The 25,696-nt window shown below is 46.7% G+C and overlaps 1 protein-coding gene across 1 annotated transcript; it reads right to left on the bottom strand.

Annotated features, from left to right (window-relative positions):
• Nucleotides 1-14,961: 14,961 nt before the first annotated feature.
• Nucleotides 14,962-19,553, bottom strand: LOC8050642 (GTP-binding protein Rhes). Its single transcript, XM_029970629.4, has 3 exons — nucleotides 19,365-19,553; nucleotides 18,027-18,277; nucleotides 14,962-16,470 (listed from the first exon to the last, which is right to left on the bottom strand). Exons 1-3 carry the CDS (start codon nucleotides 19,551-19,553, stop codon nucleotides 16,218-16,220), a joined length of 693 nt encoding a protein of 230 aa, XP_029826489.1. The 3' UTR covers nucleotides 14,962-16,217.
• Nucleotides 19,554-25,696: the final 6,143 nt, after the last annotated feature.

Raw genomic sequence — 25,696 nt, 5'->3', positions numbered from 1 at the left:
TCGTCTTTTTTTTATCTTGATTGGTATATGGGATATAAAGTGCAATGAAAACCAGTGCAATGACACGATGCTAATGTTTACTGAGGGGAGGGAGACACGTTGGCCTGCCCTCCACTTGAAGTTTGCAGATAACCTCTCCAGATGGCGCTCGTCACTCGAAAAGTGTCAATTTCTCTTCCAACTTCGATTCTCCAATCCTTTGAACAACGCTTGACTATACAAATATGGCCTCAATTTCTTTAAATAAAAATTAATATATCTCTATTTTGCTTTACCTTAAGACTTACTGGAGCGGACGCCGCGAGCCACCCCGACCAATCCGGCGCGCACCAGTCACCTATAGCTGTGTTTGGAGATTTATGTTTGTCTTTTGTCCCTCTTGTTCCCCTTCTCCAGGGATCACTTTCGTTAACTATGGCATGCTTGACATTTATCAGAGATGGACGAATAATGCTTCGAAACGAAAAGTGCTGCATCATTTCTGCAACTTCGACACTGCAAATAGTCTGTGTGTTGTGGCTTTCTTTGCGATGCTAAACTGGTGAGTCACTCAGTGCTATCCAATTCGAAGCACTGTGCGCCCATCCCCATTAGACGCAGGCAGCGACACGTGCATTACAGCCAAATACCAGGCAATTTCTAAGTGGCTCGTGATTGGATCTGGTGGTCCGCAGCTTTCGCCTTTGGTCCATCGTAGGGTGAGAAAAGTATAACTCGTTTTCTTTTTCCTTTTTTTTTTCCAAGAACCTCTTTAGCTTCTTTTTAAGCGAGAGTAATTGTAATTGTAATCGATTATACTTTTTTCGAGTAGCGTGCACAAGGCTGCACAACATTAGATTGGCTTTGTAGGCTCGTATCCGACGCGGTCATTCGTAAGGTCAAAGGGAGCATGGCCTTAGGCATAACAGGCTGTTAATTGATTGCTTCAAAATATCTTGGTAATCAAATATCTTCCACGAGATGCCCCTAAGAAAATCGAGTAAATTAGTGTTGTCACGAGAGTATTGTTATAAAATATAAGGAAAATGTTTTGAGTTAAAATCTGATCGCGCAGACGTGTTTTCCAACTCTTCCCGTTATCAGTGAAATTATTCTTACATCTGAGGGTCAAAAGCACCTGTCCTACCTGCACTGTTAGTTGTTTTCGGTCTTTGTTTTATTTATTTTTTATTTATTTCTTTTTTTTATTTAGGAGGGTTTCAATGATAAAAAAAAAGTTTGTGAAAGTTATTTTGAATTGTAGAAATTTCGTCATAGAATGCTTTACACGGGTCATAAAAATCGCTTTGGTTGTGTCGTTAACATAGGAACCGGGGTGATCTTAACCCGTGACTGAGGCAGAAGAAATAAAAGTGTACAAATCCAGAAAAAAAAAAAAGAACGTCTCAAACAACGTCTCAAACGGCTTCAGATGACGTCTGTCCCTCTATTTTTTTCTAAAACTGAAAGTATTTTTCTCCTGCCCCAGTCTCGAGTTAATATCACCATGGCAAAATTCCACCAGCTCGATTGTGCATTAACTCTGCTTTCGTTCAGAAAGAAACCAATTCTTTTATACCTCATCGGCGACCTTGAGACTTATTTTTCATTATGAAATACAAGGGTCGCGAGTGGATTGGACTATTCATGAATAGTTAAATAAAGCATGCGAAGTATTACCTATTGCCTTCGTGTGCAAAACGTTGCGTACGTTTGCATGTACTGGAAGCACTTGAGATCGGAACCGATCGACTGCGTTTCACAACACCACGGCCTCCAGGTCAATCGTTGCATAAGCTTGATTAGGAAAATTTCAATAAATTTCAGATGCATCGGAACTCCATTTGACTTTAGAGAATCATACCAGCCCTTGTCGCAACGGTAGTTTTAGCCTCGCAGTCTAACCTTCTTCAAGGTCAAGTCATGTGCAATGCACATACGTCACAAAGAAACGGGGGGGGGGGGGGGGGGGTAGTGTTTGTGAGTGTGTGCGTGCTGAAGCATAAGCGTGTGAAATACCAAACCAAAAGCTGCATGCGTGGGCTTTTGATAAAAGCTCCATTTGCAATTAATCAAGCGCTGTTAAAAAAAGTGCAGGATTGATTTATCAGTCGTCAAATCTGAGACTACGAGAAATATTGGTGGCGTGATAATCGATAACACGGCGTTCCACAAGATATCCGACCACAGGCAAGGATTGAGCACCCGAAGGCTCACACACACACACACACACACACACATAAATACATAATACATACATACATACATACATATACACATACATACATACAGATTCAACACCCACACATACTCACGCAGGTATACACGTACACACACACACACGGACGCGCGCCCAAACACATGCTCGCAGACCACACACACACACACACACACATAAACACACCCATTCACACACACACACACGCACGCGCTCGCACGCACGCACACACACACACACAAAAAAAAACGCAAGGCGATGGTGGATTCACTGCGGTCGATTTGTTTAGGCGAGCGATGTTACAGAGAGAAAGGTTTCGAATGCTGTGATGCTGCACTTCTGTAGGTGCTTCGGCTGCGATACATTCGGGATTTCACCAATTGCATATCGTTTAGTGCGCCAAAATAAAACTAGTACGCGAGTGTAAAAAGCCTCAAGCCAAGGGAGAAGGAAAAGACGTCTGCGCATGGACAGTGGAGTCACGTCAGAGTTGAGTTGGTCTATAAGGTTTCATAAAAAAGCATCGCAACGTATTTTTTCTTTTTTTTTAACTTTGCACCGCCGAGAACAAATTTCTTGACGTTAAATAAACTCCGAAAAGAAAAAAATTTAAACAGTCTGGTTGGGACACGCTTCTCAAAAAACTAATTTCGCTCAAAACAAAAAAATTTAGAGCAATATTGGTGGTCTTTAAAAGTGGGAACCCCGCAGAAAAAAAATTGACAAAGGATGAGCCAAAGAAGTGCACGGACACAGCGCTGACTATCAACTGAAAGATTAATTTTCAAGCGAACCAGAAAATAAACACCGGAAGCAGACAAAAACGTATACCAATCAAGACACAAAAATACGTCCCGATAAACAAGACTTCTACTACGTCGTATCTCTTTCGCATGGGCTTGCCAATGTACTTGATCAAAAGGACCTCGTCAGCCCCCAAGTGCACCGACGGTACGCTAACACATTTCCCTTCCCCTTTTGATAAAATAAAAAAGTGACCTCTTCATTCTCTCTGGCGCTCTTATTTTTGTTACGCGCCAGGATCGTCAAGTCATTGAACATCGTTTCATCATACGCGTAGTCCAGACTCCAGAGCAATGGAGAGTGCCGCATCCCAGGACCAATTACGGATTTTAAATGCTCCAGTACACTGTACCATCTACCATTAATGAACTAATTAAAAACGATATTCACATAAAAATATGTCAAATAACCAAATTAGACAATTGTATCTTAACAAGAGATAATATCTTAGAATTTATATTTTGTTCATGGTATCAAAAGCTGTATCATGTTGTGTCTGTTCTTTTTTTTTTTCTTTTTTCGCAAGTGTTGACTAATTTGTTTAAGTCTGTATGGGAGGCAGGTATCTGTCAAGCTACGCAATGTAGCTTTTTTTCCCGTCTCCTTCTCCAAACTGGAGTCAATAAAGATGAATTGAATGGAAAAGTAACCTCTAAGTGGCCAGCGGGGGAGGAATGATGTTCAATTGGAATGTTTTTCACTTTATACGAGCTTACTACTGGCACTAGTGGGACTCAAGGATACTCGCACGCAACGGAGTCAGGAGATGTGCACGGAGCAGACGAACTTCCACGTCTTGTGGTCGCGGGCAACTTTTTGCTAAGCGGTCAGAGGTGTCTGCTCGAACGCTGACTAAAGCTCCACACGCGCACCCATTTTCTCATCGAAAATTCCCCCAAAAAGTTGTCCACGAGCTTAGTAGATTTTCTTTTCTTATTTAAAAATCCCCCTACAAACAGGTGCGAACAAAGAAATGGAGACCGTTGAGTGGAAGGAAACCTGTCTTGACTCGTTATCCCTTGTGAACACTTCGTCTTTTTGCTGGGGTTTTCGCTTCCCTGTGCCCGTGGTCCGATCCCAGCCCCGGTGTTGGCCAATTCCTCAAGGACCGCGCCAGTAAACGAGTCGAGACAGACCCCTGTCTCCTTAGCTCGTTAGGCAGAGTGCCGTCCCGCTCGCGTCCCTTCTTGTTCTCAGTGTCCCGCTCCGGTACCGAATCCTCGAGGGGCTCTTCGGTTGAGACAGCGCCGGCCTGGTTCGCTTACTTTCGTGTGGGTCGACGTCGAGCACGGCAACAGACGTCGAACACCGGCACGTGGCAGACCTTTATGTTTCGCGTTAACCTGTTCCGCGTCTACGCAATGATATGGGACTCCAGCGGCCGCTAGCAGATCGTGGGCGCGGTGAAGTTAGCAGAGACTGGCAGACGGAATCTTGTGGACTTCGTTCATCCTTAACTTGTAGCAATATTGGGTCGGAATATCCCTCATCCTACGCAGTAGTATTGACACTAGTGTGACCTAATTAGATTGAAGCACGCTGCTGTGTCTTGGTTGGTGTTTGCCTGGAGTAAGTGAGTTGTGTGTATCTTTTTATGGCGTATAAAGTTAGCCCCAAGGTGCGTTGGTGTCTTCACTGTGGATGAGAAATCTATATGTAGTGAGTCTAGGGTTCCGTGTTTTCGGTGTTTATTCTTTTTTATCGAATTTGGGGGTTTGTTTCTTCGAGGTTTAATTTTTCCCACAGATGTGGTGTTTTTGTGTAAATTGGTTTAAGTCATAACCAATTTATACAAAAAAACACCGAATATGCAGAAAAAAAAATAACTTGTAAAAACAATACCCCCCAATTCGTAGAGAAGAGAAACACCCCGGAAACACGGAATTCTAGTAGTGACGTCGTTACGGCCCTCATCCAGATGGGCAGGGGAGGAAATTGAACCGAGCATCTCAGGCTTTTGAAGCGCTAACATTCGCTCCAGGTGCTCCCAGCTACTATATGTTATAACTAGGGCCCGGATGTTAAGACATTTGCCTATAAATTCTTATATATGCCTACATAAGACCTTTTAAAGTTTGCTGGCTTTTATTTTTTGTGTGTGTCTAAAAAGTACCTTTTTATTTGCATTTTCACACAGACTGCGCCCATTTATAGGCTCATATTTCCTGTTATGACAATCCAGCAGCTTTGAATTATTTTGTCCTTGTTCATTTTCCCGAGGAAGAAAGCCCTCAGCGCCTGCTGTCTCTGTTCCTGGCCACTTGCTTGTCTGACATTAGGACGACCAGCACACGGCGGCGCTCGTTTGCTTCGATGCGCGAAGAGCTCTGGATGCGTGGGATAGGCAATGCTTCCGCGGCCAAACTAAAACCGTTCAGCGTGCAATTCTGACACGCGTTAGAAAGCCGACCTTCTTCCTTCTCCCGTTGGATGACAGGGAAGACGACGGCGTCCTCAAAAGACGACCGCCCTTGTCTTTCCAGAACTAGCACTCACGGCTCCGGTGTCTTGGGCGCACCGCCATCACGTCCCGATTCAACAGGAGAAGGGGGGGGGGGGGGGGGGGGGGGGGGGGGGGGGGCCCGGGGCCTAGGTTAACGCGTTCCAACGCAGGGCACTGTTTCTCGTTATACTCTTTTCGGGCTTTTTAGTTTGATATTGTGAGCGCCGTATATGGCTTCGCTTTGAATCCTTATCTATGGCTCTGAATGACCACAGCTTTCATTAGTTTCGCCGCCGTAAGTTTTCTTTCCCGCTCTGTGTCGTCGGCTGTCGCCAAGGGCCTTGTGGGATATGCTTGGATAATACGCAGAGCGCTTGGGAGCAGCCTCTCCTCCTCCTTTTTCTTTTCCTTTGCGCCTTTTTCTCTTTTTCTTCTCGTCCATCTAGAAGAAGCGCAACCACGAAGCCAGACGAGCTTTTCCCCTTCTTTGCCTGTCCTGGCGACAGTCGGCATTGTCATACGCTTGCGGTTCATTCGCTCGTTTTCCAAGACGCAGAAAAAAAAAAAGCTTCACCAGCCGGTCGGAGTAGGAGATAGATTGCGGAGTTTGGAGGCGTATTTACAACGAACAGCACTGTTTTTTTGTTTGTTTTTTTTTTGTCCAAAGTATGCGAAACGTCAGTTTTTGGTAAGAAACGATGCCACGGCGCTCACCACCTAGCAACCAAGAAGCACATCGCAAGTACGAAACAGAAGACGAAGGGAACGCCGTAACTTCTGGCAGAAGCGTTTAGTGCACGCTCCGACGGAAAGGGATCCCAGGTCCAACTTGCCAGAAACAGCGTCTCAGCTGAGGCTGGAGGAAAGAAAGCACTGCCAGAGTCAGCGCATGAGGTGAGCGACGAGACTCAAAGCGCGTCTCAAGACGCTTGCGCACCCCATCCTTTGCAGTGCTTTTTTGACCGAGTTTCAGCTGAGACGCTGCTCTAGCAAGCCTAAGCAAGCCGACCCAAATTCCGCAGACAGTCTGCAAGGCATTTTGTCTGCAGATATAAAGCTAACACACGATGGTATCCGTACATATTTAGAAAGTACACCAAGCAACATGTTCCCGACAAGTCAACTCTCCGGAAACTATATGCGAAGGAGTGAAACGAGACGACTTACACCGAAATCAAAGAGATCGGGGATAACATCTGGGTGTCAGTCGGTGAAACCACGAATGCCAGCGGCCATTACGTGGCCAACTCCATCATTGGAACAATGAAAGCTGAAGAAGCCGTAACTCCAATCTTACTGAACAGAGAACCACTCAACTGTTGCACGTTCCTTTACCGGTTATCTGGAGCTTTTGTCGCCCGGAAATACTGAGTATCAGAAGGTTCTCTGCTGTTTGTCGTGGATGGGGCATCCTACATCTGCAAAGCTGGTAAAGAACTTAAAAGTTTTTTTTTTTTTTTCCCAAGATGGTTCACTTGACTCGTCTTGTGCACACCATGCACCGCGCTGCCCAAAGGATCCGTGTGGCCTTCCCTCAAGGGAATTTGCTGTTATCTAATACAAGGAAAGTATTTTCGAAGGCTTCGTCGGGAATTGCTGCTTTTCGAAGGGCTGCACCTGATCTTCATTTGCCACTCCAGGACATTTTAACTCGGTGGGGCACGGATAACTGCAATGACATACAATTGTCGGCACTTCCGCTTACCGAAATCTATGCTTGAGCAAATCCCAGGCGACGCTGTGTCCGTTACTGTAGCCAAAGAGATGTTCAGTAGGGCGGACGTAGAAAGAGATATTGCATGCATGAACGCGAATTTCTGTACGTTGACGCATAGCATGACGAAATTGGAGACAATTGGAAAATAAATTAATCATTGAAGACTGTCCAGCATATCTAAGAATCACTTTAGCATCTGGCAGGCAAGGGCACGACTGCTATCAAGGAGATGGAGGAACTGATAAACACAAATCGAAGACTTGCAACTTTGCTGAAGATAAGATATCAGGAGTTTCGTCCTTTATAGAGAACAGGAAAAGCTTTAAGTTTGAGAACATGACAATGTCGTTTATTGTAGCTTGCCTTCACGACAGGAAATAGTTTTGTATCGAAACATTGACGTTGGATTGGTGCAAACCAGATTTTCATTATAATTGCAGTAAGATGTTTTTCTACAAACTCGGTTTGGCTTGTTTGTAGTATTCTTTTATTTTTAAAATAGGGAAAGCTTTTTCCTTTTGTAGTATAAAATACGTAAACAAGGAAATAAAAAAGTGGTTATATATGAAGCTTTTATGTTGCACTGAAATCGATAAAAGCGGTACCATCTTCATTCTGTCTGTTTTATGGAATGGCGACTATTTTTGGTTTTTTTAGTATAAATGCCTGCCTATTTTGAACTTTTTTACTGCCTAAACATCCCGGCCCTAGCTATAACCTAGTTAACTATTACTCTTAACTATCCTTACGCCAACGATCGTGGACATCTCCCAGCTGTCGTTAAGGTCAAGTAAGTTTTCCGTTGTTGCACGGTACATAAGCCTAAGAACCCCAGCTAAGAAGCGCGTTAAGGGACATTGATGAACCCGAAACGAAATAAAAACTGATACAACTTCATTCTTGTTTTAAATAGCGATCCAAATTAATTAAATGCACACTTTTCATTTATTCAAAACGCCTAAAACAAAACAAAATAAACTTTCTTTTTGTTTTTAGAGTAAACAAACGACAATCAGAACTTTTCACGCGAATTCAAGCAAGATGGGTACAACGAAAGTCTTATCAGCACCGACATTACGATGGCCGCTTTCGCCGAGCTTTAACTTTCGCGACGTGCCATCATGGTGCCTGGAACGCGTCTCCGACTGGTGTGTTTACCACGTCCAGAAAAGCGGTCCCTCGATTTCCGCCTGATGACGTCACAGAAATGTCATGCCGTCACCAGCCGCGATCCTGGCGGCGTCCCAACAGCTGTGGTGTACGTGGCAGACGCCTGTCCTGCTGCAGGTGGCTCTCCAGAGTGGCAGTCTACGGAAGTTTGAGTTGCCGGAAGTTGGAACGCCATGACGACAGCGACACTCGCGTTCGGTTGTGCTGCTCGGAGCTTCTTGTTAGCATTTCTACGACCAACCGCCAGGATCGTGACATGCAACATTATGACACTCCGGCTTCTGTGACGTCATTTGTTGCCACTTTGGCAACACTTTTGATGTATGGGCAGCATAGGACGCTAAACGCACCAGTCGAAGACTCGCCCCAGGCACCATAGTACCGTGATCGTTCTAGCGGCTGCTGAGACCTCGAATCATACCTCTTCTGACAATATTTGCTACCTACGGTATACTTTCTAGATACCTCCCGCAATCTTCCGCAACTGTAAGTGCTTCGCTTGCGCTCAAGTCATGCGGCGGACGCCGCCATCTTTAGCTCTATTGGGGCGAACTTCCCCTCACTAAAAGTCCCCTCAGTTATACTCTTTTTCACCTTATGTTGTACCGCAGCGAAGTCTAGAAGCGCGAGCTCGTAGCTTTGGCCAGTGCCCTTAAAAGAACGGTAAACCAAAATTCGGATTTAAAAAAAAAAACAAAAAAAAAAACAATGCAGTAGATGTGGGCGGGACGCTACAATTCCTACAACACTACTCGTAAGGCGATATCTCGAATGGACGGCCTAATTTTCGGAAAATGAGGTCTAGATTGAACCAGGCCGACGAGGCGCGTGACGTGAAGATATCTCGTTTCCTCCTCTCTTCGCTTCGCCTCCTCAAGGCGGCGAGGCGAAGAAGACGCGAGGCCGTTCTCTCTCCTTCTCGGAAAAAGATGACGTAAATATTTCTGTCAAAAACGCCTCCTTTAAAAAAAAAAAAAAAAAAAATACGGTCATCCGTTTGAGATATTGCTGTATGAGGGATGTTTTGGTGTTTATAGCATGCCATCGCACGCTTTTGCCGCGTGTTTTGTAGAATCCAGATTTCCATTCAGCATCCCTTTAACGCACGAGAGCTTGTGCCGCCGAGATCCGCCCTAGAGCAAGGAGCTCGTGCTTGTAGCCTTTCCTGCGGTATCATCAAATGGTGAAATAGAGCATAACTGAAGTTGGCCAGCTCAGTTGAACTCAATGATCGTTAGCGCCTCAATGACAGTTGACGCCCCCTTGTAACTCCGGCCGATCGCGTTTGAGTCAATTGTCATTTGCTTAATGACAGTTAAGAACGCTAGTGTAACTAGGGCATTACCCAACGTTACCAGACTTCCTGAGTTGTAGAACTCTTATACGTGTTCTACAGAATACACCACAGTGGCCATAGCAGCCGTCGCCCAGGAGCGGTGGCGCGTCGAACGACGGATGGCCGCGATCCAGCGGGAGGCGAGGTATGAGAGGAAAGTGGGGTATACTGCTCATTCAAGGAGAGTCTATGAACAGTTCCGTAACTGAACTAATCTCGTAACGTTGGTGTTATCACACTTGGACACCGAATCCTTTTGGCGTAGAATTACGCCTTTCTGCGCGCTTGGGACGGGGTGCAAAGAGGTCGATGTCACGAAAACTTGTTCATTGAAGTGATGTCACACAGATAACACCGGAGCGCCGACCGAATTAGACCGAATATACCTTTCGCCATACTACCAGAGCCGTGTATACAGAGGGTTTGGTCAATAGGAGGCGCGGGCAGAGCCAAGGCGCGCACCAGACGCAGAAAGTGGGCTAGACATGCACCCTTGGCTAACCAGAAGCCTAAAAGAATATCTAGCGGCGGTAGCAAGTAACGTTTTTGGTCCAAGGTATATGTTGGAATATGGTTTTAATTAGCGCGTAAGAGTGAAGTGTAGTAACCCTTTATGGTTGAAAACAAGGTGCACGTGATGTTTAGATCATGATCACGCAGAAAGACGTGAGAAACGAACGGGCCGCTCAACTCTGTTTTGCTCGGGCAGAGTGTGACCGCTCGGACGGCAGGTTCCCGGCCCTCGGCGCTTGGCATACGGATTATATCGATCGTTTCGCTAGTCACACTCTTGCACCATGATTTTGGATGACCATGATTGAAACATCACGTGCACACTATTTTCAGTCACCGAGAGTTACTCCGACGCACTTATCAGGTTTGTTTCTCGCGACCACCGCCAGGGTATTATTTCCGGCATCAGGTTGGCCACATTCGAATTTGTGAAGACGCCCTGGAACACGCCCAGCCCGCTTTTGACCAATGGCGCCTCCTCATTTGTCTCCTATTAGCGGTGAGATGTTCTGGTGGCGCACTCTTACGGTTCCCTCTCGTGACGTCATCACCTTATGAACATGACGTTCGGTGGTGTTTCTAGTTAGCATGTTGGAAGCTTGAAATCATTGCACTCTGAAACCAACGTTGCGAACACCGCCAAAATTGAAGTTCTTTCATTACTCTTATTTCCGTCCAAGAGAAATCCTTTGCTGACGTCAAAGTCAGCATTCGGCCAATCGTGGAAGACCGATCACAGCGACGTTTTCGATCGCGCACGTCACCAATACTTCCCAACGAATGGCCAAACTCTTTACATGGGGGGGTGGGGGGGGGGGGGGGGGGGGGTTGTCGCCTTTTTTACCATCCTCATTGTGTGTAAAATGCAAAGCAGCCGCTGCGACGAGGAAAGGTCGTGCTTTGATGTTTTCATTTGTGTCAACAGAAGGAAGTCGGTAATCACTGGCAGCTGAAGACAGGTCGAACGCATTTTCCCATGATTATTACGCACCCTACGTTCATAACGCAGTCTAACTCGATAATAACAAATTAAAAATCAAGAAAAAACCAAGTGTTAAAAACGAGCAAGAATGGAACCCCCCTCTCGAAAAAAGAAAGCCGTAAAAGAATATTTGAAGGAGAAGGAAAATGGTTGAAGGAAATGAAAATCTCCGAAGAGAAAAGAGAGGGAAATGAAATGCACAAATTATATGTTTGGAAATGCATTAATTGTATGTTTGAAAATTAGCCTTTAATCGTATTTTCCAAACATGAATTTTACATACCTTATTTGCATCTCTCTTCCTTTCTGACATTTCCCTTTTCTTCAATAACTTTTTCTCTCCTTCCAAGATTTGCGGACGTCTTTGAGCGGGCGGTTCTGTTTCATTCTTGTTCGTTGCTAGTTGAAAAATGTCGTGTTCTGAGCTACTTCCTATAAGTTTATTATTTTCTCTGTAGACGAGTTAACGTACACCGTCACCACACCTGGCTTGCATTGGCGCCACATCAGCTTTAATTGTGATGGCCTTGGTGCTGAGCGCTTACCTTCTGCAACGTACTTTTTGGGTCATGGCGTTTCCCTTCAAGAATTAAGTCAAAGTTGCCACGACCATGTTGCAATGTCGTAAGGTGCAAGCCATGTGCCATAAGCAACGCTTTGCTGTCCTTACCCTCCCCATGACCGCAGAGGCCAGTGTGGTGCGTCCTTCGTTGAACGAGTGAATCCGGTCAGTTGCCTCTTGGCACCAAAAAGTGGCTTTATTCACATTTAAAAAAAGAAAACAGGCCCATAAAGACAGTCGAAAATCACAGCGTATGGACGAGAAGAACATCGTTATAACGGGGCAAGAGAAACTTGCGGGTGTGGAGAGAGGTTGCATGGCACGAGCGAAGACCTGCCTCCTTGGCGGAGGCCTCGCGAACATGGCCGGGGAATCCCCTCCCCCCTCGACCAACTTCTGCGACACACTCACTTGCTCCGCTTACTTGTGGAGACGATAAACGTGCTTCGGTGAAATCAAAACAAAAACAATTAAATGAACACAAACGTGGACAACGATGGAAGAAAGAGCCTCCCTCAGGCAGTACAGGTGGTACTCACTGGACTCCATCCTGGAGCGAATTTTGACCAGCGCTTGCTCAGAACGTGCTCCAAGTTATCGTCTGCCAATCTTGGCGGTTTCGGAATGTACACAGCAAAGTGCTGTGGCACGTCATTTTCGGCACGCACTAGAACCACTAACGGACGCTTACAGGATCGGCGCTTTATTCTCTGATCTTGTTCTGCGCGACGCTATTTTGGTATTCGCACACTGTACCAGAAAGCTCGGGAAATATTGCTTCGCTCCGCCGCGGACTCTTCTAATATTTTTGGAAGACAAAAAGACTTCCTTGCGATTTTCAATAAAAGGTTACTAAAGCTGGCAACAATAATTTTAAGCACCAAGATGGCGCGAGTGACGTCACTCAGAAACGTATTTTGCTGAGTGACTCCAGCACGCACTTAGCAGCAGCGGACCCAGCCATGGAGGCCAGGACGTGGCACCTATACACACGAATACCATAGACTAAGGAGATTGCACCGAAACTCTGGGCCGCAGTTCTGTGACACGGTGACTTCTAGAGTCACCCAAACGATACCCAGCCCCAGTAGAGCAACTCTACAAAACTCTACGACCACTGCGAGTTCTCTTCTGGTGGCCTCGTCTCCATAGGATCACGTCTGGTAAACAGACTTTCTCCGCCCCACAGACTGCCGCAGTAAAGGCAAAATCATATATGCGTGAGCCTACCCTACGTGAGCCTAGCTCAGCAGTGTGCTTTTGTTTGTAAGAGGGCTCGTGCATAAGAGGCACTTTCTAAAGCCACGCGCTCGTGCCCATGCCTCTGCCTTCACTGCAGACGCCTGTAAGATTGATATAGAAATACCCAGTCGTTTTCTCGAGGTCTGGGCCGGTTTGCTGGTAAATAGGTGTATCGTTTCCGCTGGTTTTAAAAGCCGCAAGTAGAATTTAGAAGTCACGTGACCGGCTCTGCGGGGACTAGAAAACCAAAGGTACTCTGGTAATCGTATTTGTGTACTTTAAAACCGGTATGAAGAGTTTTTTTGTTTGTTTTTTTTCTTTGTGGAAAAATTGGTTTTAGCGAAAATTAAAGAAAACGACAGGCACGGTTGCGTCTGCTAAACGGAATCGGCTGGAACGCCAGGTACTTCCTCTCCAAGAAGCAGGCGACGTGATTACAGAACCCTTCTTGCCTACAATCCAAAGTAAACCGGCCCTGATGGTGTCCACACACACAAGAACGTGTCATCATATCCGTTGCTTTCATCCCAGTCTATGGTATTTAGTGTGCACCCTGCTCGGAAAGGCAAGAACACGAAGCATAAAACCAGCAGCAAATCATTTTGACAACCCCTCTCCCTCTTCGCGTGCCATAGCAAAATACACGTACAAATCGAACACATACCAGAATACAAGTACGACAGAAATCAACAGGATTGACTTATAAATAATTACGTGCAGAAACAAATCACACTCGGTGTTCACCCGAAAGGTTATTTGCATTGCGTCCCTTTTTGCAGAACACTACATGCCATTCTCATACGAGGCGCGTGAGGACTGCTACCTACGCGTCATTATTGTCCATTCTGCACACGTGTATTAGCCACGCCACGTGTAAAGCACATCGAGTTTATAACGACATCGCATCGCTCTACACCTTATTTACACATATATGAGTAACTGTACATTGTTTGGTTCGTGGTTTGCATAAGAGGGAAGTGGACAGCTGAAGCGGTCCGCAAAGACGAAGCTCTTTATCATGTACATATAAACGGAGTTTCCAGTTGAATGTGCACGCTTAAAAGGTGTAGCGCTAAACGTACACCGAATAGAACGTTTTAGCTTGGCGTTGACGTAGTACCGCTACCGTTACCACCGTACTCGGACCGGTGTTGAATCGTAAACGAAATGTGACACCAATAGAGAGTTTTAGGAAACCCTTGTTCCACATCCGATGCAGTACGATGGGCAATCGTACAAACTGCACATGTGCGAGACTTCTGCAGTAGGCGCAGTCCGTACCGGAGGGCCCGTCGCTCTGTATCGAATGGGAAAGAAACGGTTCCCTAAGACTCCCTCATAACTGCCACCTTCCCTATCCTATTTCTGTTTCAGCAGCAAAGTATAAGTTGACGTTGGACTAAGACGTTTACATCTGGCTCCGGCAGAGAGATCCAGATGACCGTACTACGATAGAGCTATGCTAAGACGTTCTATTATTTCTTGGTGTAGACGTAGAACCAAATAGGCACCGAAAGTTTGACTGGAGTGTTCGGCGTTTATTTTGATTTTACTCCTGGCGAATCAACGTAGGAGGTAGTTATTTTAGTGTGTAATGTAGTGCTGCTATTTCTCTAAATTTCGCACACCACTGCTCGTTTCTTATCACAGTTTTTTCTACTAGTTTTGTTCCTCGTAGTTAAATGTCCGCCTATTTATGACGCCGATCGGTGTAAAACAAAATGAACGCCGAAAAACTGAAAACAATCTACATCAATTAAGTGTCACGTGAAAAACCAGACGACAAGTGACACGAAGCTTATGTGCACGAAATTGTCTCTGTCAGCGTTTTCCTTTTGCGCAGGCAAACACTATTGGTGAAGGTATTTGGCTCTCCTGTTTCGATGTTCGCTGCTTTTCCGGACTTGCCACAATTCGAGAGCGATTCTTTAGAAAAACGGTATTTGTGTTCCCCGTAGAATTTTGGTGTTGCAGTTTACTTAGATTACAGGCCAGTTTTGGAGTGTATAAAGTCTTACGACACATTGGTTTTATTGTGGAAATAAATTAACGTAGTCATGCGGGAGATGCAGATTCAATAGGCTCGAAAATGTTCTTCTGTGAAACCTAGAAAGACCTGTCCGGAATAACAAAGGAGTCTCTATGTTTGATTTGTAAGGAGACTCGAAATATAAAGCACCAAAAAGCTTTTTCCAACGGATTTTTTTGGAGTGCCCAAGCCCCACACCGGTGACGCTAAAGATTAATGCTCTAAATCGAGCGGTGTAGGCGATGTCACCTTGGCACATCAGTCAAGATTTGTTATTCACCGAGTCCACGGAGTCCGCTCTGCGCAAGATCGTTGTAGTATTCGTTGAGACGGACATAGGTAGATGACAGATTGGAAGCCGTCGCGGGAACATTCGCCTTGCACACCGGGGAGACATTGAGACTTGGGCCGCTCTTGGACGGACCAACCTGCGATCGGTCGTGCAGTCGCTCTGCCGGACGCAAAGTTCCACGGAAGCACGCATGAAGTAGCACACAGCATGGATTCATACACACCGTATCTAGCGATGCCATGCAAGAGGCACATTTGTGAGAGCATTGTGGAAACCTTGGCAGGGTGATGGCTTCGGGACTTCCTGTTTTCCCTCTTCACGACCAGATGGCGTTGGAGCCTGATTTTGGGCACTGATGAAGGTTGGCCCTAAGGTCGCCGGTCACGGTAGCTCGAATATATTTTGGACCACTCCATCAGAGATCGGATCACTTGAGAATTTAGTGTCTACTTGGCAAGCATACGGAAAGTCTGATCACGTCTTCTTGGTGCATGTCGAATTCCTGGTGCGAGTTGTATCTCTCACTCTCGGGGAATTGTTGCGGACGCCAAGCTCTCTCCGATGACTCCATCAAAGAACCTTCGTTTCAAAGTTACGGTAGAAACTAAGATGACAAAAGAGGCAGATTTTCCGCATCGGAGTGATTTTTATGGTGTGACAAGTCATTGATGAAGCCTAACCTTGAAGACTGTATGTAGGTGACGTGCAGCACACCACGAACCCATCTGTTGAATAATCTGTCTCTTGTAGCTTCGGTAGCAGGCGTATTGCGGGTACGAACGCAGTGGACCCGCGCCTAGAGTCCACAGTTTCGAAGCTCTTCTTGTAGTCCTTGTTGATGCTACGGCGAATGAGCAGCACCCTGAGTTGCCAGCAAGACGAAGCTCTCGAACGAATACTTGGCCTTGGCTTTCAGGGCGGAGCCGAGGCCTAGGACACGGCGCAACTGTTTCTCTTGAGCAGTGTCTTGTCCTTGATGCTAGGACTGGTTGGGTAGACGGGCAAGGAACGCCTCCTCTTGTTCACTGCGGCCGTGTTCAGTTCGTAAGGGATCTTGGCTTGCACCAAGAGCTCCTTGAATATAGACAAGATGTTCACGTTGTCCTTGGCAGACGCCTCCACGAAGCCATGCTCCCAGTCTATGGAGATCATGGTTTCGGCAACTTCACGACGAACCCGTCTCCTGCGAGAACAAAAACGTGTATTATGGACATGTTATAAAAACAAAATCTGTGCCTGCCCTTTTCACGTTGCTTGTCCAAGTACGCTATTTCTAAATGAGATTTTTGAACACAAACTGAAAATAACAGTGCCTATGCACAAACGCACGGCTCTGACGTGATGCCACTGCGATGGCACTGATGTCGGTGTGGCGCATGCGCAAGACGCTTCACTCCATTCCAGTTTGGTTTCTACTCAATCAGAGTGCCTCACCCCGTGTGGGCAAACGCAGACTTGATCATAGAGAGAATGCTGGTGTACAGCAGCACACGTGCGCACATAAACCTGTGGCGCGGTACACGTGCGTTCCAAGCGCCGATATAAAAGCTTGAAAACGCCGCCGCGTCAGAGTTTTCTGGGAACCACGAGGCCACCGCCGTAGTTGCGCTCTCCGGTTCGTCATCTTCTGATACCGGCTTCCAGGATTCCAAAGCGAAAGTACCAAGTAGAAATAATAAAATAATGCATTCCTTTGCGGCATCTTGACATATTTTACGTCGTGTTCCACGATTGCTAATTCCTTACTCAATGTTTTCAGCGAAACCCACAGGTCCGTAGTAATAAACGTCTTAGCGCTACACGCACAAAGTCATAATAACGCAGAATGTGTTTTTGCTCAGTCCGTAGATTTGTGAGTAGGCGTGTTAATGCTCGTTAGTTTTCTTTAAAGCCGGGGTCAAACTGCTTATACATCTTACAAAAGACAGTCTGCAAACAGATTCGAACGCGAGTCATCGCGAGATCCGTGCTTCAAATGCCACATGGTAACGAGTTCGAGGAGAAGCTTGGCACGCGGCATTCGAACTGCGCGGATATCGCGGTGACTGATGTGTCGCACACTGTTTTTTGTCTGATGTATAAGAAATGTGACCCCGGCTTTAGGGTTGTGCGCACAGAAACTCACATACACACATGTATAAGGGCGGAACAATATACCGTCTTTTTTCCCGCTAAACGCAGCTCAAAGCCTTCCGCGCCAACTTCTAGCAGTTTGCGCTTCTTCACGACGAACGTAACACGGCGAAAGTCCAAAACAAACTCAGATACTGCGCTAAAAAAAAAAAAAATTATGTTTAGTTTTACACAACCGCAGACTCGCCTCCTGGATACCAGTTAGGCCGTGGTGCTGGAGTCTCCACGTCACCTACCGAAGGACACCGAGGGGCCATAAATCGGACACCTGCTGTGTCATCGTTAGGCTGGGGCTCATGTTTGGTGACGTTCAAAACCAGCCAACACGGCCTTTTCATATCTTAAGTCGCAGCCACACTACAGATACATCATACAAAAAACAGTCTTCAGACACCGTCTTGAGGCTTGTTTTGTCCTTTTACGATGGCCTTAATTGTCACATTGGTTATACAAACAACAAAAAAAAAAGCTTTTCGTTGACACCAGGAGAAAACATGCCACAAACATACAGTCGAGACGTGCCCTCAGCTAAGCTCAGTCATAATGACCGCAGGAGAACAGGGCGTCTTTTGTGTGGCGTATCCGTCGATGACGCCGGACACATACCTGGCCGAAAGGTCACACTTGTTGCCGACCACGACAACCGGAGCCTGGGCGGAGCGGAGCTCGACGATCTGGTCGTGGATGCACCTCGCCTCCTCGAACGAGTCCGAGTCGTCGATGGCGTACACGAGCACGAAGGCGTCGGCCGTCGAGATGGCCAGCCTCCGCATGGCGGGAAAAGGGTAGCTCCCGCTCGTGTCCACGATGTCCAGCGTCAGCGAGGCCCCGTTCAACTCGTACTCGCCCGTGTGGAACTGCGCACGGGCCAGAAGGGGCCGCCATTAGAGGGACCGTGAAATCGCGCTCCCCTATGTGCCGGGGTGGAGAATAGAGGTATAGATCATTTAACCCGGGATTTAAATCACACCAGTTTTACTACGATCATTTAAATGGAAGCTGAAGAGGGTCTTAAGAAGAAAAAAAAACTAGTTGGATGCGAATTCTAGAGTAGTTTTATTCCTTGCATTTGAAAAATCACTTTCGTTTTCATCGAAGATGAAAGCGAGAAAAGACGAAAAACCTCCGTCCAGTCCGAGGTTTTTTCTCTTTTTCTGGCCTTTTGAAAATAGATCTTTTCTGACCTTTTGAAAATAGCGCGTGTGGGCAGCGCGTGTAATTGAAAGCTCCGGCACCAGATGGGGACGACTTTTTCTGTTCTTTTCTGAAAATAGCGAGAGTGGACAGCTTTGATTGGCGCTGAAGATACGCAAGAGGGGAGATTCCGAAAACTCCTTTTATTACGTAATGCTCCGGGAAGAAGCGGCTTCATATGTACTTTCAAAATGATTTTCTCCAGCCTCCGTTCCCCAAATGAAAAAAAAATAATAATAATAATTTCGATTTTCGTGATTTTTAAGGCAAAATGAAGACAATTTAAGTGTTTTTATTCAAACGTAGAACCGTTTCAGATCCCCTTTATATCGAACCTGTCCCGCAAAAATTAATTATTCCCCAAAAATATTTTTAAAGCATGAAATACTTTTTAACGTTACCCCTTAATTACAAAAGTTTTTCGTCCGTCCGTTCGTTCGTCTGTACGTGCATTTTCTGCTAAGTTTAGCGCAAAGAGTGGAGTCACGTAACGTCACGTGACCTATACACCTTGGAAAAATTGACGCCAGGTCAAATTTTCTAAAGAAAATTCACGTCTCGTGGCCAAAACATCAATTCAGTTTTGCCGCTAAATTTAGCGGTAAATGGACTTCACGTGACATAGGCACCTATTTACATACCCGCTAAGTTTAACGGGAAAATTCACGTCTCGTAAACCAGGCACAAATCCAGTTTCCGCGCTAAATTTAGCGGGGCAAATCGACGTCACGGGATCTCTGGAGTTCTCACCTCCTCGACGGTGGCGAAGTAGTCCACGGGGAACTCGTCGTACAGAAACTGGTGCACGATGGCCGTCTTGCCGACGCGTGCTCCGCCCAGCACAACCAGCTTGTACTGGTCCTTGACCGTCTGGCCCGCCTGGTCCTCCTGGGGACCGATGGCCGACAGCGGCGCCACCTGGCCCCCCGTGCTGGGCATGGCGCTGCGGGCGGGACCCCGCTCACGGGCAACGGGGAGGCACTGCGGGGACGAAATCAAAGAGGACGCCTGTAATTTTCTGAGACGGCATGACGCGCCTATTTTTTTCTTTTGTTAAGAGAATTTGTTTTAAAGACCGACGACCAGTTCGCGCTTTCCACGTTTCCCCACGCTTCCTCCACTCCCCCCTTCTACCCCGCCCACCGTTGCCTGTTTCCTCCTCCCCGATGGTGAGGAGGACCTTCTGCCTCTCAGAATCTCGAGTCCGGTCTTCGGCCTTTCACGAAAAGCCAACTTGAGACTCGGATCCCACCGCCGTATACCGTTCCGCCGTTAACTAAATTTAGCGGGCTAACGTCCTGCGAAATTCAGCGCTACGCCACTATGGGTCACGATTAAGACTGCAGTTCTCATTCTCCCTCCCCCTCCCCTCCCTAGAGGGTGAAGCCATTTAATCATTAAGTGTCAGCATTATTCAATACGCTGTTTATAGGTGCGATACGTGAAACCGATGAACGTTTTCCAGGCTACACAAGGTATAACTCTCAACAAAGGACGGCTCCACTCAGTTCCAAGTAGGTAGCGGTGTCTATACTTTCTTTTTTATTACAAAGGAGTGGCAGCGAGAAGCTCTAGTTTACAAGCGAGACCGTGTCATGAACGTATCTCAGTTCACGCAAAATTATCGGCGCACGCCGCTGAAGCAGCAAGCGAAAACACCTGGCTAGACAAGTAAAAGGCAGCTGCAGATGCTAGACGTAAACGTTATTCGCCATCATAAGGCTTGTTTATATATATATATATATATATATATATATATATATATATATATATATATATATATATATATATATATATATATCAACTAGTTTGCGTCTTCATTTATGAAGGACTAATTGCGCCTGTGGAAAACTTTTTTTTCCCTATTTTACGTTTACAGCTTCGTGTTGTGAGCGTTAAGTGCTGCGATTTTTTGTACACACTAGGGAATAAAGTGCTTCCTAGTACTTCGATATCTTCGTAAATTTGGCACTTAGTATTTTTTTGGTTGTAATTGTTTCCAGATAATTGACTAAGCGCTTCATCATACAAAAGATTTCACTCGTATGGCCAATTTCATCGCAATCGTAATTTGTGAACATGATTTGCTATATATGCTTATTTATTACTCCCGACTAAAACGCAAAATTATAATGGATTGGATTGCGGCCGCCTGTTTCGTGTTCTTGCCCCGGTATACACCAAAGCGAAACAGAACGGTGTAATTACTACAGCGCGTGTTAAACGACTAGCAAGTATTTCACGTGAACATAAAAAAATTTTTTTTTTTTTTTTGGTGGTGGTTGGGGGGGGGGGGGGGGGGAGAAGCATAATGAGATATTCTGCGATGCTTCCCAGCATTTAAAAGGGAAAAAAACATATTTAAGCGGCGGATTGCCGTGGCACTTGCCCGTAATGGTCCATCTATTTTCGAAATACCATCTGTAAACAATTTCGCTGGCGAATATTCTAATATGATGCTATTATCTACCGTAATAAACCGAAACGCGAAATATCTCTAAAAACCGCATAGCAACCGAAACAAATTATCATCGCTGTTTCGTTTTGACACCGAATAGGCGTCACTTTTCTTTGTATCGAACATCAAACAACAGGTATGCATGCAGGTGTACAGAAAAAAAGAAAAAAAATGGGCCGATATCGCTGCTTCCGCTACGCAGATTCTCGAAGAAAGGCGTTAGCATTTCGCACAGCGGTTACATAAAACACAGCATGGTGAATGCAGTCTTTCAGCACTTTTCGTCACGAGGTGAACATTCCCGAAATCCTTCTTCTCCCTGGTACAAGCGGGTCAGGTCACTTAGCGCGTGCACGAAGGGCGGCGCCCGCACAGGATTTGCTGGTTAAAGAGAGCGACGGCGTGGTGTAACACCTAGCAACCGAGGTGCAGTGGGGATGCGGGTCGGGGCGGGCCAAGGTGCCTTGATAATCTCTAACGTGCCATCCGCAGACTGTCGCCCCGAAGCAGCGTGTACGGGGGAAGCCTGGGTGGGTTAACGCACGCCCCAGTGATGCACCCGCTGTCTCCCACTGCTCGGCGCCGAAATGGGCGAAGGGGGTCGTCGCCGGCGATCTTCCGTTGCTAAGTGTTATGTCGCGGCATCGCTTCCTTTAACCAGCCAATCCGCTGCGGCCTCCGTTGCCATGCGTCCCATCGCCAAGCCTCTCGAGATATGCACCCCGTCGCCATCTGCCGGCGCTTGCAGAAGGTGTTTCCTAGCCAGTTTCCACAGCCAGAGAGGCTGCGGCGCCATCCCGTGGCGACGTCGCGAACTTTATATACGTGGGCTCCAAACTAGTCTAAGGTCAGCGCACGTACCAAGGCATTAATGCTAACGCATAAAAAAAACGGGTATCATCCAGCACAATGTTCACGAAATATAGCGAAACAACTAACAACATGCTCCAGAGATCTTCTGAGAGACCGTTATACCAAGTACTTTGCAATCATCACACTCCGTGCAAATGCAATAACCTTTGCGCAGGAACAATCCCCCCCCCCCCCCCCCCCCCGCCCCCCTCCTCTGACTTGCGGGAGGTAGCTGCCGCCATCTATCGTTGTAAACTCTCGAGCGCCAGACGAAACAGACGTCTCTGCTGTCTTCGCAGGCCCGGTATCTCGGTGCGCCGGCGGCCGCCCTGTCCCTCAGCAAGGAGAGCGCGGTGCGCGTGCGTTCTCTCTGACGCGGCGTATCTTCACCGCCAGGGGAGGATTCGGTACTCTGGCCGCGGTGTCTAATGCAAATGGGGCGTGCCCTATTGACTTACAATTTGGTTTTTTGCTTCAGAAACCGCTCACTAAAGGCCTGTTCACACATGCAGCGGAGCGGTACAAGCATAGCGCTTACCTCGCGCTAAGCGCGTGCTGACGGGAGCATTCACCAGCTTTGTATCGCACCGTCAAAACTGTTGCTCATGGCAGACGATAAGTAGCTGACGGCACGTGAGGAGCGCTACATCAGCGCTTCGCTGCATGTGAGAACCGGCCTTTAGTGGTCTGGTCTGTGTCCATTTTCTCGATAGACGCCCCTTGCTTGCAAAATCTCTCGCACAATCTGCGTCATCGCCTCACCAGGCCTAGCTATGCAACCACTTTCTGGGAGTGCCTCTCACCAACGCCTGGAAGCTGCTTTTAGCGCTCTCAACGACTGAGCAATGGCGTCCTAGCGGGATTTTTTTACGTCACCGAAGGGGTCGATTAGCAAAAAGAGGCCGTACTTGGAACGAAGTTGAAATATATTGAACATGATCATTTTGTATCCATTCTGTATTATTCTGTCCACATTCAAAATACGCGCGTGAGGTATTCAAAATTTATCATAAATATTAATCAGAAAAGATCTTAGATATACTAAAAATATAATTCCTTCCCCCTCAAGATGCCGTTTGTGTATTAAAAACCGGCTACACAAATTATTTTATTTTTTTTTAATTTGGATTTTGTTAGTAAATGGTGCCCCTGTGGTATTTGAAGAACTACTAATTTAAATGCCCCCCCCCTCCATCTCAAAACTACACATTAGAAACGAACACAAACAAAAACACCATGAAACACTGAACACCTGAATTATAGTACTGTTGACTGCTCTAGAGCCTCATATAGCCTTCATATTGAAGGTAATCATTTGGCCGGTGACCACCTTTGCACTTATTAAGGTTTCAAGTATTCGATCTTCTCCGCGAGAGTCTGTCAAAGGGAAAACAGTGTTTTTGTAGTTCTTAGACGATATCTCTTACTAAAAGCATGGGTAAAACTAATAATAATTCGCCGCAGTCGCTAGAACAATATCCACGAAAACGGCTCCCAGAAGAAATGTCATTGCTTCTCTGCATAGCACCACTCAGGAAGAAGCGAGTCAATGCAGTTTCTTCACTTTCAAATTGCTATTTTCCTTTTCTTTACTAGTTGAATATTTAATATGGTTATTAATGTCATTATATTAAAGTCACTACTCACATCACGTACAATGGTGAGTATGCACATTCAGTGAACTAACACTGTGATAGCACAACTGATAAGTATACCAGCAGCCTGGTCGTACGACGCGTGAGAACCGAACCCTATCAGACGCCGGTCAATCGCGGCCTTACGCAAATGCACACGACGCAATGATTGACCGCTGACTGATCGTGTTCGGCCTCGCTTCTAGCACACTACACGACCAGTCTGACTTTTCGTCGCGTGTGGGTATGACCTGACCGAGCCACAGTACATATTACTTGTTCGGGGGAATGAAAAAAAAAACATGCGATGGCGCCATTTGAAAATGTCCAACAGAGCAGCGCGATTAAAGATGTAACTTTACAGCAGCTGCGCGGTACCACCGATGGTCCAAGGCCTTTAATGTGCACGACGCGCTAGTGATACGCGACCGCACGCCGGTACATACGATGCTCATCGAGTCGAAATGGGCGGAGTTTAGTATTGAACCCAGAATGCCCGGGGCTCCGCATGCGCGACCTAAACTTCCCTCAACCTAGACCACAACCTCGCTGAGAATTAAAACAAATACTTTTAAAAAAACCTCGCTTCCGTGCCATGTTCAGAAAATAATCTGCGACGAGAGCCGAGACGCAGCCCGCAATCACACTGCACAGTACCCGTGACGTCACAGTGTCGAGTGACGTCATAGCGTCACGTGACGTCACAGTCTCAAGTGACGTCACTCTGTACGTCGCAGTGATCTCTACACTTAACTGAGAAGTTTTACAGTCAGGACGGGCAAGAGGGAACTGCCGCGGCAATACCTTGTCAACAACAACGCCGTAAAAGAAGAGACAAAGCGCAAAAAACTTTTAAGTGTTGGTTTGTCTATTTGTGACCCGACAAATCCACTTCGCGTCAACGCATTAACCCTTTTTTTTTTTTTTTTTTTTTGCTTGTTTTTGCGATTGCGGGGACCGGGAAATTAGCGAAAGTGGTAGTGCGCAATGTAGGCCTAACGAAGTTTGCGAGAGCGTGAGAAAGCTGCACGTCCCGCCATCATTTGCCCGACACCCGATTATACGGCGCTCCGACAACAGCTCTCCAGACTTTTGTCTGCGCGCGAGAGCGGTGTGCGTGTACAGGACTCGAGTTGGAACGCCAGCTGTACCCCCTAACGACCGCGCGGTCTGGGAGGAAAGAGAACCGCGCCGGGGGCTCTTCTATACCCGAACGTTTGCATGCCCAGCACTCGATTACGACCTCGGCATGCGGCGTCGAGAAGGCTTTGTCGATCGCAGTATACAAGCAGGACCGTACGGCAGGCGATGGATGCGATCGTTAAATTTTTGGGTGCAAATGAGGCTATACGGCGGGCTATATTGGTGACATGCGCGGTCAAAAGCGTCGCTATGCTTCGAGCAACAAACTACGCGTGGGCATTTACCGTACATAAATAATGACGCTAACAAAAACCTATTTGAAATTTGTGTCACTAAACACCAACGTAGATTTTTAATGACACGAAAGGGACCATGAAATTTATTCTCGGTAGGGATAAATTGGGGACTTTACTAATCACCTAAGAACGGAGGGCGAGGGTAAGACGGGCCGGGGAGGAGGAAGCAGACGGAACGCTGGAGAGGAGAGGGGGGAACCTCCTTCTCTCTTTAGCGTTCCGTCTGCTACCTCCTCCCCGGCCAGTCTTACCCTCGCCCTCCGATCTTAGGTTGCAACGGACTTTAGTAGGCGAGCGTAACAAGCCTAAAGCCTGCTTTTCGGTACAAAATTCTGAATATAAAGCGGATCATTCCGTACCTTCTTTTTTCCTTTGGAAGTTCACCGCCTTTTCACTGTGCTGCATCTGCGGTGTCCAATTAAGCAGCCGAACCCAGCTCGCGCATTCGACCCGAGCACTGCGTCACTCGGACGTATGCGCTCGTCAACAATCAATTCGTCGCCAAATATTTGAATTCGCGTTCTTGTTGGACTGGATACGCGCTCGCTGTGTCCGGTAGACAACACCTATGTTTGCGAAGCGGCCTTGGTACGAAAGTTTACACGTGCTAGTCTTCACTTGGCGGCCGGGAGCTGTGCCACGGCGCGACCATCATAGGTTGTGTCACCGTGCTATATTTGGAGACAACTTTCTGCAGCT

The sequence above is a fragment of the Ixodes scapularis genome, unplaced genomic scaffold (genome assembly GCF_016920785.2).
Source record: "Ixodes scapularis isolate PalLabHiFi unplaced genomic scaffold, ASM1692078v2 PGA_scaffold6__148_contigs__length_123643588, whole genome shotgun sequence".
Classification (NCBI taxonomy): domain Eukaryota; kingdom Metazoa; phylum Arthropoda; class Arachnida; order Ixodida; family Ixodidae; genus Ixodes; species Ixodes scapularis.
The sequence above is the reverse complement of the archived record's forward strand: the minus strand, read 5'-3'. Positions and strand labels throughout refer to the sequence as shown.

Bases quoted from the DNA above. Each gene is read 5' to 3' on its own strand.
- LOC8050642 (XM_029970629.4), bottom strand. From the start codon at position 19,553: ATGCCCAGCACGGGGGGCCAGGTGGCGCCGCTGTCGGCCATCGGTCCC. The intron at 18,278-19,364 runs GTGAGAACTCCA...GCCCGTGCGCAG, and splicing joins ACTTCGCCACCGTCGAGGAG to TTCCACACGGGCGAGTACGA. The intron at 16,471-18,026 runs GTATGTGTCCGG...TTGTTCTCGCAG, and splicing joins AAGTGTGACCTTTCGGCCAG to GAGACGGGTTCGTCGTGAAG.